The following is an 18,743-nucleotide window of genomic DNA, read 5'->3' on the forward strand; positions in this document are numbered from 1 at the left end:
GGCATGTACCACGTAGGGATGCAGAGCTCACTTTGTCCTAAAGATTGCATCAAAATCTGCTAATCTGCTATTCAACTTCTTCCTTGATCTACTGAGAGATGAATAGTTTAATTCCTACCTCCACATAATTTCTATTCCATTTGATTATGAACAACAGCTGTGTATTCACATGGGGGAATGTCATATGGTCAGAAAAACAGTACAAATAATACAATAAGGCAGATGGCTTAAAAATATAAATGGTATTTGAAAACTCACTCTTTGAATATAAGTCAGCATTTTTGATGGAACTTCAAACGAGATCTTTATACACTTTATTTTTTTGAAACTCAGTTAAAATGTAAATATGTTTTTAATATTCTAAAAGTTACCTTATAGAGTATTTCATGGTGAATTAAGGTATGTTAATTGCATAGACCAACAGTAAACACCGTCAAATTGTTAAATAAAAAGGGAGATAGATTGTTAATAAGAGAACTGAGAAAGCATGCTAGCTAAATACAGTTGAGGATGACATCTGAAACTAAAAACATTAATTCAAGTTTAAATAATAACACAAGGAGACAAAGATCATTCTATCATAATTTTAATCTCTGTAGAATTCTTTGGTGAATTTGGTTCATAATATTTAGTGGAATCTTTAAGAATTATACTTAATGTTTGATTAGTAAATTCTACTTAGGCCATGAATCTTGCAAGAAAAAGTATTATTTTAGAATTCTTTATATTCATACGAAGATGTGTACAAAACATAATGTCAACATCATCACTTTAAAATTCGCAAGCAGGAAATAGTCCACAGTCACAGTCACCCATGGCAACCATGACAATCCTCTTTGATTCAGAGATGACAAAGAATATAATAGGAGGGATGCCTGGGTGGTTCAGTCGGTTGAGCATCTGACTCTTGATTTTGGCTCAGGTCATGATCCCAGGGTTGTGGAATTGAATCCCACATCTGGCTCCACACAGCGTGGAGTATGCTTGAGAGTCTCTCTCTCTTTCTCTCTCTGTCTCTCTGTCTCTCTGTCTCACTTTCTCTACCCCTCTCCCCTGCTCGTGCTCACTCTCTCTTTCTTTCTAAATTAAAAAAAATATGTTTTTAATTTAAAAAGAAAGAATGTAATAGGAATAAAGAGAAGAAAGTTTTATATGACTACACATTCCATTTTTTTCACGAGTCAAACTAATTTAAAAAAATGGCACACATGTATTTCTTACTCATCAAACTCTAGGAAACATCAAACTTTGAAACCACAATCTTTATATGAATGCTGTAAGAAGATAATCCTTACAGTTTTGAGGAATAGAAGTTAAACACTTAAATAAGCAAAGGTTTGTGGAAATGATTGCTATGTATTTCCAACTGAAAGAAAGGAGATATGGTAAAGAATTCTTTTTTTTTTCTTAATTGTCATTGCTCTAAATCCTACGTATAAAGTTCTGAGTAGAAAACACATTACTCACAGACTTTCCTATATTTTAATCTGTTGGGCATGAAAAAGTGAGTGATATTTTTAAATGTGCTAGTTTGTGTCTTGCACATCATATATTTGTACATCATTCTGGGATGGTGAGATCCAGCTTTGCCTGAATATTAATTTTTAACCATCAGCCACTTGGTATTTGGCCAAATGTATGGTTGGTGCATTCTAGACATATGTAAGAATGGAATTTTACTAAATATTGCCAAATTACCCTCCCAGGTGACTTTACCAACTTGCATTCCCTAAAGTTAAAAGAACAAATTGCCATCAGCACTTAGTGTTAGAGAGCTTTTTAATTTTTAGTAACCTTATGAATGTGTAATAACATATTATTTGGGGTTTAATTTTTCTCAATTTCTATTAGGAATTTTTTTTTTGTTTGCTTACTGACTACTTGAGGTTTCTTTACCGTGAAACTTTCTTTTAGACTATTCTCTTTCTTATTAATTTGAAGGATTCTTTTCTATAGAGTTTATATTTTTCTGTTACATATATTGTTAGTATCTCCTAGAAATGTCTCATCTTTTTACTTTATGGTGTGTTTTGCTATAGAGGTACTCAAAAACTACTTGGTGACTGGGGATTGATCGGGAAAATAGAAGCCACTTAGTTTGAATTGCTAGGATTCCATACAAGAAATTAGAGGGAAAATATAAGAAATGCAGACGCAGTGAAGGTCAGAAGACCACTGCTGGCTTTCAGGAAATCCTGGAGTTCCCACATTCCCGCCTGCGGATGCTAGTGGAAAATAATAGCTTCTCCACTGATGCCACCTCTCAGCTCTCACAGGACTGGCTTTAATTGGCAGGATCTAAGTAGAGATCTTCACTGGCAAGAGTTGTCAGGTTTTTAGTCCCTACACTTCAGGGAAGTACTTACAAGGGCAGAGATGCTCCTGACTATTGACAGATCTTTGCTTGTATATCTTGTTTTGGACATCTTACTCCACTTTAAAGATGTAGCTTTAAGGTCTAGGCTACTCTTTTCTTTTCCCTAAATATTTTAATGTTTTGAGACCCACATATAATATTGCCTATGTAAATGACGGATAAGAAATATTTCTTTAATATTTTAGTTAGAATACTTTGTACTACATAATGCAGCATTAGTCAGTACTTCCTTTATTACCTGGTGAATTTCAAGATTTAAACCGCAAAAGAAATGCCAAATACATCTGTTAAGTGGTCTAGAGGACAAAGAACCACATGGAGTAACTTTGCTGCTCCCTTGTAATTTACTTATTCTCTACTTGCATTTGCAGTCAATATATTATATCCAGAGAATAAAGTTAGAGTTAGTAAATCATCTGATTATTTTTCATGACTAGCACTGCCAACAACATACTGGCAATTATATTGAACATTTTAAATAAGGATAATTTATTATATATTTATAAGGTTAGTGCAAAGAAAAGGTGTCACAAATTAGCTAATGCCCATCTTTAGTTTGAATATAAAATTTGAAATGGGCATGTTCCATGTGGATTTATGAATCATTTCAGGCAACATGACTGAGAGGCTAAAAGGGCCAAATATATAGCTGAACTTTTCCCTTGGGATAATGAACATTTCTCCAATGGGCTTTTTAGTAAATTAAATGTACAGAGGTGATAACCAGAGGACATCTGAGCCCAGAGGTACTGCCTAATGGCTGGGCATCATGGACATTTACCGGATCAGCTTTTGAGAAGACAATGTTATAATCCATCAAAAAGGTGTGATTTAGCTCTGTAATGGATGGTTGTTTAAAATACCCAATTACTTTCCACTGAATTAAAGTGGGATAACTATAAATGAAGAGAGCTAAAAGAATCTGTAATGAAGCATAACTTCAAGAAATAAAGTTTAAATACTACACATACTGCATTAAAGATACTAGGTCTAAGTTACTCCCCGATTGTAAGGGTAGCCAATAAGAAAGCATTCAGATTCTCAGGCATAAAGTGACAAAAGTGTTTTTGGAAAGAATTGCATTTACTTTTAAAAACATTTGCTTTCTTAGTGACTATATAATGAATGGACAGTTGGAATAAAATGTACCTTAAAAAGGTCTTCTCTAAAATATTTCCTCATTTTTATCTCAGCCAAATGTGTTTCTCTGTACTCAAAGCTGGAAATAACCAGGCAACCACACAAGTCAACAAAATGGATGATAGAAAGCTAGAGAGTGACTACTGTGACATAGGATACCTGTCATTATAAGGGTGGTCACCAAAGGCCTGTTTATGCTAAGACTAGAATTGTGAGAATTGTGAGGGGAAATGCAAGTGGAATTAATCTGAATTGGATTATCTTCTGTATTTGCCTTGAATGTGCTTCACATGATCTTTCTAGTCTCTGTGCCTGTCTTCATCCTATTCTTTGCCCAGAATACTCTCTACCATTTCTTTTTTTGACCTGCCAATCCAACCTAAAAAACTACCTCATTCATGAATCCTTACTTGATCTGCCCTAGAGTCACCTGACTCCTTTCCTGTCTCCAGTTCTCTCAATGTGGAGCCTGGGGATTCCTCTGTATCACAAAGGGCTCTCTCAGATGTTTCGGAGAAAAAGTGTGGATAATTCTAAGGAGGAACATAACACAGAATGGCAGGGTGGAATTAGATTGAGAAATAGATACAGGGATTCTTATACAAAAACATGGTCTTTTACATTCTTTTCTCATGTTTGGGCATCTTAGCAAATTCTTTTATGTTCGTAAATTAGTAACTGCCTCTAAGAAGTTTATGAATATTTAAAATATGTGCCCTAGTAGAATCTTCTTCTATAACACAAAAGCATTTGTATAAAATCAGTATTCAGACCACATATTAATTTACCAAGAATATGTAAAAAAACATGCGATTGAACTAAACTGACTGTAGACATTATGAGAGGAAATGGCCCCTGAAGAACTATGCACAATATGTTTGTAAAAAAGCATAACCACAGTAGAGTGTGATAACTGCTATATTAGTTGCAAATATAAACTACTGCAAAAGGCATGTTAAAAAGTCGGCTAACTCTGGCTGAAGGAAGGTAAGCGGCAGTGGGGAAATATTGAAGAGGAGTCTTAGCTCAAAGGCTCAGTTGATGATTCAGGTTGGGGCATACCAATAATTGTTAACCAGGAAGAGAAAGCAGCCTATGGCTGCAAATGAAAATACATTTGGAGGATGGGCACACGTTTCTGTCAAAGCTAGGATATCTGTGGTTAACTATTAAGATCATTGTAGATATGTAGAAAGACCACCACTGTAAAAACCAGAAGTAATCCTTAAGAACAAATACAATTAATAACAGCCGTGTTACTAGTTCCAGGAGCCTCCCCAGCAGAGGGGCTCAGAACACAGCTCTCAATTCAGAAAATCACAGGACCCTTCACTGACCTGGTGATATCCAGAGACAACTTGGAAATAGGCGTATATACATTTTAGTTTAGTTCAGAGACTGAAAAGTATTTATAGATACATATTTACGCTTTTAAAAGAATAATTGCTTTTCTATTCTCTTCCCAATTCTATAGCTTTCCATCTTCATAGAGACACACATTCTATAATGAAAAACTAGAGTCATTAAGAAGAGTGACTTCAAATATTTGCTTTTTAAGATCTCTCTTTCTGACATCTAGTAGCTCATACCAATGAGAATAAAGTCAATGATTTTATTCATTCCAGACACCTAAGCAACCCACACAATTTTAAATGCAGGTACGTCCTACAATGTCCAGTATCTTTGCATCAGTAATCTCAAGTTACAAAGAATTTAAATATCCAAAAAGGAAATCTAGTTTCTTTTTTTTTCTCCTGTGACACCCATTAACATTTTAGACAAGGGGAAATGCAAAATGATGCAGAGCAAAGAAAGATCATTATGTAAACATTGAGCCATATCTTGAAAAATGTCAGCATCTTTGTTAGAAAACAGAGAAAGGAAAAGAGAAAAGCAGATTAAAAAATGTGCCCTTCTGAGCAGATTGCACCAATTATATTCGAGCAATAATTCTCAATATTATTACTTTTAATATATCACCTGGTAATATCTGTAAACACAGTTTGTTTGGATTTTCATTTGTCTTTGGAAGTACTTCATAAAAAACTGCATTGTGCACAACAGTTCTCAGGATTCAGAAACACGAATTGAACATTCATTTTGTTAATTTATGTTTTGATACACTATTGGTGTAACAATTCTAGCACAGGTAGAAAAAAGCCTTGAAATAAACAGGGAGCAAGAGTAATCTCTTAGTCATACGCACCAGATTTTTTTAATACAATTTTAATGTGATATACTCTGTTGTCTCCTACTTCTCATATCATTAGGAAAGAATATTTTCACAAACAATAACTTGATTCAAATTCCCTTTAGGATCCCGTGTGAGTATCTTTCATGGTGTAACCTTTTTAATTTCCCAATTTCTGTAATAGTTTCGATTCATCTTATTTCTTGAGAAAATTTATAGAAGTCATCAGATTTTTTTCAAATATTCTAAAAGTAAAGATTTCTGAATGTTGCTGTTTTATTTTGCTAAATTAAATGAGTATTCTGACCTTCCAAGAACTAATTTGATCTGATAGATTATACAGTTGTTAAACACACAGCTAGTAACCACCGCAGGTTTATATGTGATTTACTTTCTTAGTGTACTGTCTTATAGAGTAGGAACTCAATAAATATATTACTTGAATATAATTTATTGTTGATAGATGCAATTAGTCTATTTCTTATATTATGGCACTGGTATAAAATAAATTCATTTAATTCATATAAAACAATGGATGTGACCCACCAACCTTTGAACTTCTACTTATTTGTTGGAATAGCCAATTGGAGAATAATGCAATAGTTCTGTATGAATTTATTTTTAATAAAGCAATTCAACACATAAGCAAAACAAAATAAAACCTTAACTCTAATGTAAACTCATCAGAAACCATCCAGTTATCATTAATGACTATCCAACTATAACTACCACACATAGGTTGTGTGAATTTTGCAAACACTGAATTTCCATCTATTAAAAAAATAAGAAATAAGTATTTATTAAATATCAAACTTGGAGAATATTGCTATTTTAAAAATACATAAATAAATAAGCCCAAAGTCACAAATTACTTAACCATTCTTAACCTTACTTGTTTCAACTGTGAAATTGCAACAGTTAGAATACCTGTAATTTATGGAATTGTTTTTAGGGCCAAATAAAATTACATATCTTGAAGGTAATTCTAAACTTCAAATTCTTGATCAAATGTTGGATATTACATCACCTGGTATATTATAGTTATTTAATAAATACTCAGCATCAGTGTTTGGCCTTTGTTTTCTTTTTTCTTTTTCTTCCAAAATACTTACTGGTATAGACAAGTTGAAAACCTTCATCTGTCCCTTCAGAATCAGAATTGAATTCTAGCCAGAGCTGATTTGAAGTGCTGCTAAGAGTCAAGCCTCGCATGGACGCACCAGTAAATGCACCTAGTAGATGAGTCGTTTTATCTTTTCCATCATAAATCTGCAAAATATTTATAATTAAAATGTAAATGTGCCAATAATAACCAACTCAAATCATTTATGAAGAAGAGGAAATTATTATACACTTCCTAAATCAGGTCACTACATGCTCCCCAAGGACAATCACATATATTAATTCCTACATATATCAAGTTAAGAAGGTTGGAATCCACATGGATACTTTTAAAATTCCAAGCTCAGTAGACCTTAAGTAACACTTGAACTCATATTATATAAATTTTGCTCTTATTATCAAAATAATGCTTTTTTATGGTAGACATTTAAAACTGAGAATACCAAAGGGGGTCTGGGTGGCTCAGTCAGTTAAGCGTCAGACTTCGGCTCAGGTCATGATCTCACGGTTCGTGAGTTTGAGCCTTGCATCAAGCTCTGTGCTGACAGATCAGAGCCTGGAGCCTGTTTCAGATTCTGTGTCTTCATTTCTCTCTGCCCCTCCCCTGCTCACACTCTGTCTCTGTCTCTCTCTCTCTCAAAAATAAATAAACATTAAAAACATTTAAATTGAGATTACCCAGAGGCTCTTGGGTGGCTCAGTCGGTTAAGCGCGTGACTCTTAATTTCGGCTCAGGTCATGATCTCACCACTCATGAGTTGGAGCCCTACATCAGGTTTTGCACTGGCAGCGGGGAGCCTGCTTGGGATTCTCTTTCTCCTTCTCTCTCTGCCCCTCCCCTACTCACTCTCTTTATCTTTCTCTCTCAAAATAAATAAACTTTAAAAATAAGTAAATAAAATTGAGAATACCGACAGAAAGCCTGGTTTCCAAGGCTGGTTGGTTGTTTTTCTGCAACTTGCTCAAGGTTAGCCAAATGCTTATTTTTCTGATAACATAATTAATATAAAAAATGCTTGTTTCTTTTTCAATTTCTCTCATTTATTCATCTCCTTGAACTTAATCCATTTTTGACACGTAAAAAAATATATTAAATGAGTACCAAATGCTTTTAGAAACTAATTTAACATGACCAAAATATGCAAAACAAAATCGATAAGCTCTCAAACATCCCCACGTAATTCCCATTCTTCTGAAGGTATAACTTCTCATTGTATTCTAATTTGCTTTTCTTTTACCAGTGCAATCTAGACATCTCTCAGGGTCAGTAGATACAAATTCTGCCTTTTGAGAGCTGATAATAGTTCACACAGTGACATTACCACAATGATCATTCCCATCTTAATAAGTTCCATTTTTTTGCTACCAAGAGCAATGCTGAAATAAACAACCTTTCACATATAACTTCACATTTTTTGATACTTGTATTTTCATAAGGAAGTTTCCATATATGAGATTTCTGAACTAAAATATTCATGTATAGCAGATTATTTCCAAAAGTGTATAGAAATTACATGAAAAGTTTACCGACATCGTATGTTACCATTCTTTTGCCGGTAAGGCATGTATTTACAATGATGTATTAATTCTCCATTTACCTAAGGGAGTGAAAATTGGTTACTGACCAATCTTATTCCATAGTATTTAGTTTCGAGGGTTGAATAAATGATAATGAAGAGAAAAAGTTGAGAGATGCTGTTCAAAGTTACTTATCTCCTGCCTGAAACTGCTTTACTTTTAACCTGATATTAGTGTAAAAATTGTGTTGCTGAACTCCTAAAACAGTTAACTTGCCAAGCACCAGTGTTCCTCAGAAATGGTATTCATTATGTTTATGTCATGTAAGAGATAACATTTAGATGGTACACAATGGAACTTTTTGTTATTATCATATTAACCTGCATGATAGACTTTTCTTGGGCTAGATTGTTTGGTTTAATTTGGTAATACTTATAATGTTTTCTATAATTTGTAAATGAAAACTCATGTATAATATAAATTTTTTTCTTCAAATTATCTTTACCAGTTATGTTAACTTAATAAATTGGGAAATTTTCACTATATTTCTAATATCTGGATTATTCAAATAAAATTATTACATTTTTTTATTTACAGGCTCAAGATTTTTTCAACTCAAGGAAATGTCTTTGAGTTTTATTTAATCACTCTTTGCCTATATGATCTTTTTATTTTCTGCCTAGAGTGCCTATTATTTGTGTATTAAGTCTCCAAAACTGTATTGTGAGTCTCTTGTATTTTCTCTTCTCATCCATCTTTCCCTCTGTATTATAAAGAATTTTCCATGGGATCTTCCACATGAACAATTAGATTTTCAGCAGTGACTAATACTATTAGATACTATTAAAATGGTAAATTTTAAAAGAATATTTTAAAGTTTATTTATTTATTTTGAGAGAGAGAGAGCATGGGTGGGGAGGGGCAGAAAGGGAGAGCGAGAATCCCAAGGAGGCTCTGCACTGTCAGCACAGAGCCCAATGTGGGGCTTGAACTCACAAACCGTGAGATCATGACCTGAGCTGAAATCAAGAATTGTACGCTTGAACAACTGAGCCACCCAGGTGCCCCTAAAATTGTAAATTTTAAAATCATTTGTCAAATTCTAGAAAGCTCTCCTCTCTCTCCCTCTCTCTCTCTCTTTCACTCTCTCCACTTATTGCATTAGCTTAAGATTTTTCAAAAATTTTAAATTTATTTTCAAATTTCTCTTAATGCTTCCACAGTTTGAATTTAATATATGCTACCAGTTCCATGCATTTAGTTTGGTCTTTCTTCCCTCCAGTTACCGAATTTCCCTTAACCACATGTGTATGTATCTTTACTTATTTATGTTTATGTTTCCTTATTATTGGTACAGGGTTTAAGTGTTATAAAGACTACACGTAAAAATTTTATTTAACATGCTATACAAATGGAGCTTTTGTTTATGTCTCCTAGCGTCCTCTTCTAACCACATTACTCTATGTGTTTTCTGCATAGAAATTCTGAAGTCTCTATTGCCAGGACCTTCCTGCTCTTTCCCTTATTTATTGTATTAGCACAGAGAGGGAGGTAGAAATAGAGGGAGAAAGAAAGTGGAGACTGAGTTCAAGCCAATACGGTCATGGAATTCCTAACAGAAAACATTTTATTGATATCTTCCTTCTTTTAAAATATGTTCACAGTGAACTAACAACAACAATAACAACAAAAGTGTGTTGACTGTTTGAAGAGTATCTGAGTACCCCTAGATAGAGGGCTGCATGGACAAATTTCCTAAAATTATACAGAAGTACCTTGAAATCCCTGGTAGAACTTACCAGACAAATACATTTCTGCTTTAGTTATCAGCAAGAAGTTATTTGTCTTCAACGAAGCTGAACCAAACGTGGTTTGTTGGCTCAAGAATGTTTGTCCTTTGATTACCTATGAGCCAACTTTTCATCTCTTAAGAATGGTGGTCACTAGTGATAATTCAGACACAAGGAAACACACTTTTGTGTCTGTGAGCTTCAAATGTTCAATATTCTCAGAAATCTGTTCCTGACTCGTATATAATAACTCGTATATAATATAGTTCCTAAATCCTGTGTGTAGAGCTATACATCCACAACCAAACCATTTAACCAGTATCCAGTGGGTCTTATTTGTGGTTAACATTGCCTAGGTGACTCCAAAGAATACTTTCCTCTTATTTCTCTTTTCACCAGCATGTCATTTCATTCTTATGCTAAATATAAATAATTGTGTCTTGGATTCTCCTAGTTCTGCTTTTAAGTGTGGATGCACTGTAAAAACTTCATATGTCAAACAGCCAACTAAAGGGAAAATATAAATGAAGCAACAAATCAATGCAAACAAGTAAACAGAAATTACGTCTTGAACATTATTTTATTTTTTATTTATTTAAAAGTCCCTTCTAATGTTTTTCTCAAATTTTCAGTAGTAACAAAAAAAAGTTGACTCATTGGAGAAACCATTACTTTACACATGGAAATCATTCTGATATAGTATAATTTTAAAAAGTAACCAGATAATTAATTCAACTCATATTTAGTTCCATGTACTGTGTTAGGTGCTAGGAATAAAAAAAATAATAATAAGATATAATTAAAATTTTTTTTAACTGAGCCACCCAGGCACCCCAATCATTCTTAAACTGAAGGAGATGTAAAAGATATTGTCTGTCCCAAGAGAGACAATTACATTGGAGGCCAGTGTCATACTTTTTTTCTTTTTCAAAAGAAACTATCTTTAAGATATAATTTTAAAAGCAATTATTGAAAGAAAAGGGATTAAAAGAGTTAATACTAATATAGATATATATGTATCTTAAGCCTAGCAGGGAGGGTCTAATTCAGCACCAAAACTCACTGCAGTTTATTAAACAATGTAAAGTCAAAAGGTAGAAAACAAATACAAAAACATCACTATAATCATAAAAGTAAAATGAAGTGTGATAATTCAGTTATGAAATTTTGGAAGCATGCATAAAGTTATTAAATCAAGATGAAAAGCAAGTGTTACTTGGCAAGGATTTAAAAAAAGAAGAGTTTTATAGTAATGATAAAGCCAATGTTATTTGACTTGTAAATAAAGTACTTTAAATGTATTCAAACATGTATGGAAACAAAGGCAACACAAAATGACAAAGCAGTGTAGGCAAAGACAAATTACCTTATAAATAAGCATGGATGTAAGTATATAAATTTTAAAAATGTACATTTCATTTAAAAGTAAATTTACAGTACAGAGTGATTATATTGGATCTTATCAGAACCCATAGAAATTTTATTTGAGATCATTACTTCACATATTTCTGTTCTGATTAAGATCAGGATCTTTAAGTATGCTTTTATTTGTTTGGGCATATTTTCTTTTTCTTTCTTTTAAGATTGTTATTATCATTATTATTATTATTTTTAGCATATGTCTTAATATCTATTTTTTTCAAAAATTTAAAAAGCTATAAAAAGAATAAGATAACTATATAATATTATATGTTTTGTGTTGGGAGAGGATTCTGGTGTTCCCCATAGAAATATTCTGTTACTTAGCACCTAATTCAGATAACAAAGACTTACTTTAATGTCAAATGTAGAAGTTCAAACTGATTTAAGAATTAATATCATGAAAGGCATTGAGGTCTTTTGTAACATTAATGAAACTCTTTGATGAGGCTCTAATTTGTCAAATGGTTGCCATTAACCTGGTAGTCTTATAATAGAAGAGACTAGAACTTAATGTTGACATGTTTCAGTTATCAAACCTTTTATAATAGATCAGGGCTTGAAATTAGTTTTGGTGTAGAGACCCTCCTGGATCTGGAAGGTCAAACCCTTTTATAATGAATTGCTTATCAACACTCAAAACTGTTGTTTATAATAAATGCATAATTAGAAGGCATATTCTCAGTCATTCCTTCAGTCAATTAGCAAGTCAGATGTTATCTGAACCCAAGAGCAGAAAGTACATAGAAAATAAAATTAAAAGAGAAAAGTGACACATGTACATGTATATAATCATTCAAGCCTTAAATTATCCCTGCTCGTGGATATTAGAATTTTATTTTTGGCCACTTGTTTAAAGGTTGATTTGGAAACTTAAACTTTTTTTTTTCTGATAACATGAGTGAGATGTCAAAGTTTGAATAAAAAATAAAAAGAAACGGGCGCCTGGGTGGCTAAGTTGGTTAAGCGTCCGACTTCAGCTCAGGTCATGATCTCACGGTCTGTGAGTTCGAGCCCCGCGTCCGGCTCTGTGCTGACAGCTCAGAGCCTGGAGCCTGCTTCACATTCTGTGTCTCCCTCTCTCTCTGCCCCTCCCCTGCTCATGCTCTGTCTCTCTCTGTCTCAAAAATAAATAAAAACATTTGAAAAATTAAAAAAAATAAAAAGAATAATTTTTACAATGGTTCATCAAAAAGGATAATATTCTAAACCTTACATCCTCTCCAAAATAAAATGAAACGAACAGAGAATTTTTGTTTGTATTAAACTATGTACATCTTTGCAATAGCTATATCACGTATGCTCAATTATAGGAGCTAATATATTTTAGTGAAGGAGTCTGGGACACAATGAAGGGTGAGCTTTTCAGGGTTTCAGATTTGCAGTTTTATAACAAAGTTAAAGTCCCAGTTCTACCTTTAAAGCTGTATGGCCTGTTACAAATCATTTCACTTCTGTTATACTCAGTATGGGAAAGAATGAATAAATATTTAGAGAGTGCTTTTGAAGGGAGAGATAACAAAGGATTGCCAGTGAACAGGCAGACTTGATTGACAGATATGTGTGGTGGACCCAAGAGATCACTGGTGTGCTAGAAAATATTTAGCAACCAGCACTCAAACAAATTTGGTGAATAAATATATCCACCCATATGTTCTTTTAATAACGTATACTAATATAAAGAGAGGTTGACAAATTTTTTCTAAAAAGAATTAGAAAATATTTTAGATGGGGGGGGATAACTACTCAATACTGCCATTGAAGTACAAAAATAGCCATGGAATATGTAAATGAATAAACATGGCTTTCTCCGGGTAAAATTTTATTTATAGAGATGGGTGGCAAGCACAATTTGACCAAGTGACTGTCGTTTGTGAATCCCTGATTTAAGGGATGTTACAGCATGCAACTTACAAATGGTAATAAAATATACAATATTCATTACTGTAAATTCCATAGAGCTAATTGAATCTTACAGAATGCTTTTGGTGTTTTTTTTTGCCAAATTTTTTATCAGCAACTTATAATTGGAACTGACAAACAAAAGTGGTTCCTAAATGAATATTGCTTGATTTTTTTATGTTAATAAGATGAGAGTAAAGCAATGCAAAAACAACGTTATATCAGAAACTCGTATTTGTAAATGATCGGAGCAACTTCTCAGCTAAATTAAATAATTGTTTTTTTAATTCTAGAAAATATGATTTCTCCATATTTTTTGCATTATTTACAATAGAATGGCTCCAGACACAACCTATTCTCACTTAAGTATAGACTATGACCAGAGCAATAGATCAAGTCAAGACCTATAATGTTTGTCCATTTCTGCAGTGTAACTATTCCTAGTATTGCCAATATCAAGCTGTTGATGTGATATCTCTGTACAGAGTTGGGAAAGGATGGGCAGGCACCCTCACATAGTATATTCACCAAAGAGATACAATATATGTAACTAACCTAAAACAAAACACATAATAATAAAAGTAGTAAAATAATTAGGAAATGAAAGTTGTATTTGTTACTTTTGTTTTTAATATAACTTATAACTTAATTGTAATCTAATTGTAATCTAATTTAATTTAATTTTTAATAATGGCCATGCTTAACAACCAGTTCACAAAATTTCTAAAAATTTACCAATAGGTTCTCACAAGTAGTATCCCCAAAGACTAGCACATGGGTTAGAAAATAAGCTTGAAAATAATACATCTTGGAAAAATAGCATTTTAATAATGTTCTTATCATACTTCTAAAAGAATGTTATTAGTGTGATTAATCAAGTCCTTTAACTATCTAGCTTCTCATAAATAGGACATCAGTTCTCTTAACCCATTCTTTCAGACTCTCAAAACCAATTTTAAGGTATTTTACTGGCTCTTCTCCATAATTATCCATTCTGTCGAATTTGACATAATATATAAATTTTTAAACTACACAATACTGACTGAGGTAACAATATTGTCTTGAATTTTGTCCCTGTTTTATCCCCTTATCAGAACATAGTGCTCAATCTTTTTCTGGAAATAAACATTACAACAACAAAACGGACGTAGTACTTCTGATTGCAATTCAGCTTTGTCTTATCAGCCTGACAGTGGGAACTGTTTATTGTTGATTGTTTAGAGGGAACATGTAATAAACATCTCCTATAAATGTTAATTGAAAGAATTAATTAAGCTACATATTTGAGTGAAGGTTTGAGAAGTTCAGTATTCTTGCCCATTGAAAGCAATAGAACCAAGGAAGGATATATTCATAATTCCCAAACCTTATGGTTATCAGATAATCTGAGGAACTTTATAAAAATCCACAATTCCAGGTACAGAGGAACTGAAAGAGTTTTCCCCAGATCTACCGAATTAGAAAATTTGGTAGTCGTGTCAGAAATAAACTACCTAGAGGAGTCACATGATCGTCTACATTTGACGTAACTATTTGTTTGGTTATAAATAAGTAAAGTAGTTTATGGTAAGAAGAGGTAGGGGAAAAGAGAGTGCGTAGATAGGTGAGCATCAGTCTGGATGGTGCACTCTCAGAGAGGAAAGTGTGTGTGTGTGTGTGTGTGTGTGTGTAGCTATAGATAAATTCAATACACACTCATGTTTTTATTGTTGTCGCTGTTATAGTTTTAGTCAGAATTCAATACAGTGATACTATACAGTAAACGAAACCAGAAAAAAAAAAAAACTTTTCTAAACATTATACTCATATAAAGACTACAAGAGAATGTTATTCCAAAGAATATAGCCAGTTCTCCCATATAAAGAAAAACAATGTTTGTTTGTTTGTTTTCTATGATGGGCTGTTTGTTTTACTTATTTCTTCTTTCCTAGTCTGAATGGAGGAAGAGCTGACTGCACTAGGTGTCATGTTGGAAAGTGCTGGAATGGGGATGGACTCTCATGGACTGGTTTGCAGGGAGGCAAATGACCCTGCATCCTGAGAGGACTTTGGGCTCCTCAGTCTTCGAAATGAATCATCCATCCTTTGGAGGGTGCATGTGTCTGCCTGTGCGTGCCTAACTGTGCCTGTGTAGTAGGTATCTTTGAACTAGTTGTCCATGGGATTACTTTGAACTAGTTGTCCATGGGTAACAAGTGAATGTAACCTTATTCCAAATAAATAGGAGATTAGTTAGAAATCACTTAGATGAACACATTAGGGCCATTTTTCTTAAGCCATCACCTGCTATCCCAAATGAATTTTCCAATTAATAAACATCATCCGGTACGGAAAAGTACTGGCTACTTTTCAAGCATCACAGAGAGCAAAGAAATATTTGAGGAAGGATAGTGGGAGGCGTGAGGAAGCACTTCTTAGCTGTGAACTTATAAATATATGTTTATCATTGTTGCTTGTGTGATACAGGTTAGTGGCTAGCCGCATACCTCTGATCAATGACTTATTTTTCCCATACTTAGCCTGTAAAACGGAAAATCAGTTCTACATTTAGGCATCCCATTAATCTCGATGTTGACTTTAATTTAGCAAATAAAACTTATTTTAGCAGGAGAATCCAAACCATAAACATAAAAGAGGTTGAAGACATTATAAAGTCAATTTCTGTTGCCTGTTGGGGAAAAGTATAAAAAATAGGAATGGCCTTAAATGAATGGTAAAGCTGTATGCATCTAGGCATACTGTAGAGAAATTTCCCATGTCCATACAGATCTTACAAGCACATAGTGCTGTCTGTATTAGAAAACCATCGATTGTCATCACAGTTATATTTTTTAAGAGAAAAAAATAATCAACAGTCTTAAAATCACTGCTTAAACAAGAATCCCCTACCCCTGCCAACCTGAGATGTTATTTATTTATTTATTTATTTTTTAAAATCTGTGAAAACAGAATTATGTTGAATTTCTTACCAGGTAAGGGAATCTTGACAATGAAGAAACATGTATGCAATTATTTAAAAAAATTTAAATGTGATTTTATAGAAGTGTTTGTTGTTATCCTACTTCTGAATATAAATTATATTTACAAAGCATTTACTTTGCGATATATGAATCAGCAAGTATGGAAATATTTTCCTAAAATTGCATCTTTTAAAAATAGGGTATTTGGCCATTTCAACTGTTTAAAATAAATTAATACATTTCACTCTAAAAGGTTTTTATTAACAAAATATACTTTTCTTAAGTAATTTATAGATAGTAAGTCATTATTTTTATGTACCTATTAGATATAAATTTTTTGTAGTCATAAAGGCAAAAACTATCCATGTGTCAACAGAGATAACCAAGTTACTTTATAGACACCAAAGAAAAATAAATCATCATTATATATCTTAAAGAAATGACCATTCCCATATATATATATATATATATATATATATATATATAATTTTTTTTGTTGAATATAAGATATTTGACATGAAAATGTCCTTATTTTGGTGTTACTGAAACATTAAAATTTATGTATCATAAAGTAAAGGTGTATGTATTATAAATAAACATTGGAAGCATAACACTTACCTCAATGAAAATGATAATAGGAAAATGGAAAATAATGTCTAATTTAAATCTATGAATGGCAGAATCAACTTATGGGTAATTATACCAATATTCACATATATATACATATTAATGTATACTTAATGACTAAAAATGATCTAAATATAAGTTGAGTTCACCTACCTTAAGAACATCTCCTTGTGCTAAATGAAATGTTCTGGCTGAAATATTGATCCCCTTTCCTGCTTGAACCTGAATACTATAAATGCATTCGTGGTTGTTTTCATAGTTGAGTGGATAATTTGGAGAGAGCAAAATCCCTTCATTATTTGTTGCAGATGCACCACATTCAGCTGCAGGTAAAACAGAATATGGAAGTACAGTTTAATAGAAGGTATTATCATTTTCAAGTAATGTAATGTATGGAAGTGTTAATGCATTTTATTTTAACTAGAGCTTGACAGAAAAGTGATGTACAGAATGGCTGTGTGTTGCGGATGATTCATTCCCTCAAATAATAGATGGGAAGAAGAAACGACTGTCCACGGACAGGACACTTGTACATAAACAGAAATATACGATAGTTTCAGTATTGTCCTCCCGCCCCTAAAATGAAAGGATAGCATGGAAAAAGATGAAAGCAAAAGATTTTCAGGATGCCTTTTAATTTGTAGATCTCTGATTAATTGATTACCTTTAGGTGTATACTTTATTTCTTTTAAAGTATAAAAAATAGAGTGATCAATTTTATTTAGAATGATTCTTATTTGATTTTTTCATAACTGTTTCTGAATTTGACCCTTTTCCCTTCCCATAGTCAGCCTTCTCCTGATCCAAGAACTTCAGTAACAAAAAGGGAAATAAATACGACATTGCCTTTGAAAACTGATATAATGGGTAGAATCCACTAATCAATAACTACAGCAAACTGGCACCTTTGAAAAATGGATTACCTCTCCCAACTTAAAAAATAAAATAAATTAAGGCATTTTCATAATCAGTGTATGCTACTGCTAACCCTCCTGGTTTAATTTAACAAAAATTGAGGACGTGTCTAACTACTTAGAATTCTCCGCTTTTTTTTTCAAGATTTAATTTTAATTTATTACTTTAAAAAGGTTTGTGGTAATGTTCCAAAACCAAACAAGTCCTTATAAATTCCCAAACATATTCCTTATGTCTCAGAAATTCATTGAACTCAGTTTTCTTTCAGATCTAATAACTTGCTTCATATTACTATACCAGAGGTCAGGGAGAGTTCTGTTTTTCAAAGGTTTATCTTAGCAAGAAAAGAAAGCAAATCATTATGTTCCAGAAATAAGATTTTTAAAGTAATGATTCATGAAAATAATCATAGGAATTATATAGCAAACTAAAGTATAATGAATTGCTTTAACTTCCAAATGCTTAAACATTAACAAAAATAAGGCAAAAGAAAAAAGGCTAATGAGAAAATGAAAATGATCAAAATGGAGCAGTCAATATAACAACATAGTATGAAATAATAATAAAAACTAATGATGTGATGCTAACAATCAACCAGTCACATGAAGAACTGCCACCCAACAGAGCTCCAACAAGTTCTTTTTAAAGTAAAAGGAAAAAAAAAAACTTAATAACTCCTAATATTGATTTAAATTGTTTTTATTTTAATGCAACTTAAGCATATTCTAACACAAAATAGATACGTTTTTATGCTTTCAGTTGTACACACATATGATACCAAA

At 32.7% G+C, this 18,743-nt stretch overlaps 1 protein-coding gene across 3 annotated transcripts in view; it reads right to left on the bottom strand.

Moving 5' to 3' along the window:
* Nucleotides 1–18,743, bottom strand: part of CSMD3 (CUB and Sushi multiple domains 3) — a 1,240,952-nt gene that overhangs the window by 322,846 nt on the left and 899,363 nt on the right. For all 3 annotated transcript variants that reach the window (XM_042923788.1, XM_042923787.1, XM_042923786.1), the window contains 2 exons: nucleotides 17,200–17,369; nucleotides 6,821–6,977 (listed from right to left, as the gene is read on the bottom strand). In XM_042923788.1, the coding sequence (XP_042779722.1) occupies nucleotides 6,821–6,977; nucleotides 17,200–17,369 (327 nt within the window). The remainder of the gene's footprint in view (nucleotides 1–6,820; nucleotides 6,978–17,199; nucleotides 17,370–18,743) is intronic.

The sequence above is a fragment of the Panthera leo genome, chromosome F2 (genome assembly GCF_018350215.1).
Source record: "Panthera leo isolate Ple1 chromosome F2, P.leo_Ple1_pat1.1, whole genome shotgun sequence".
NCBI lineage: Eukaryota > Metazoa > Chordata > Mammalia > Carnivora > Felidae > Panthera > Panthera leo.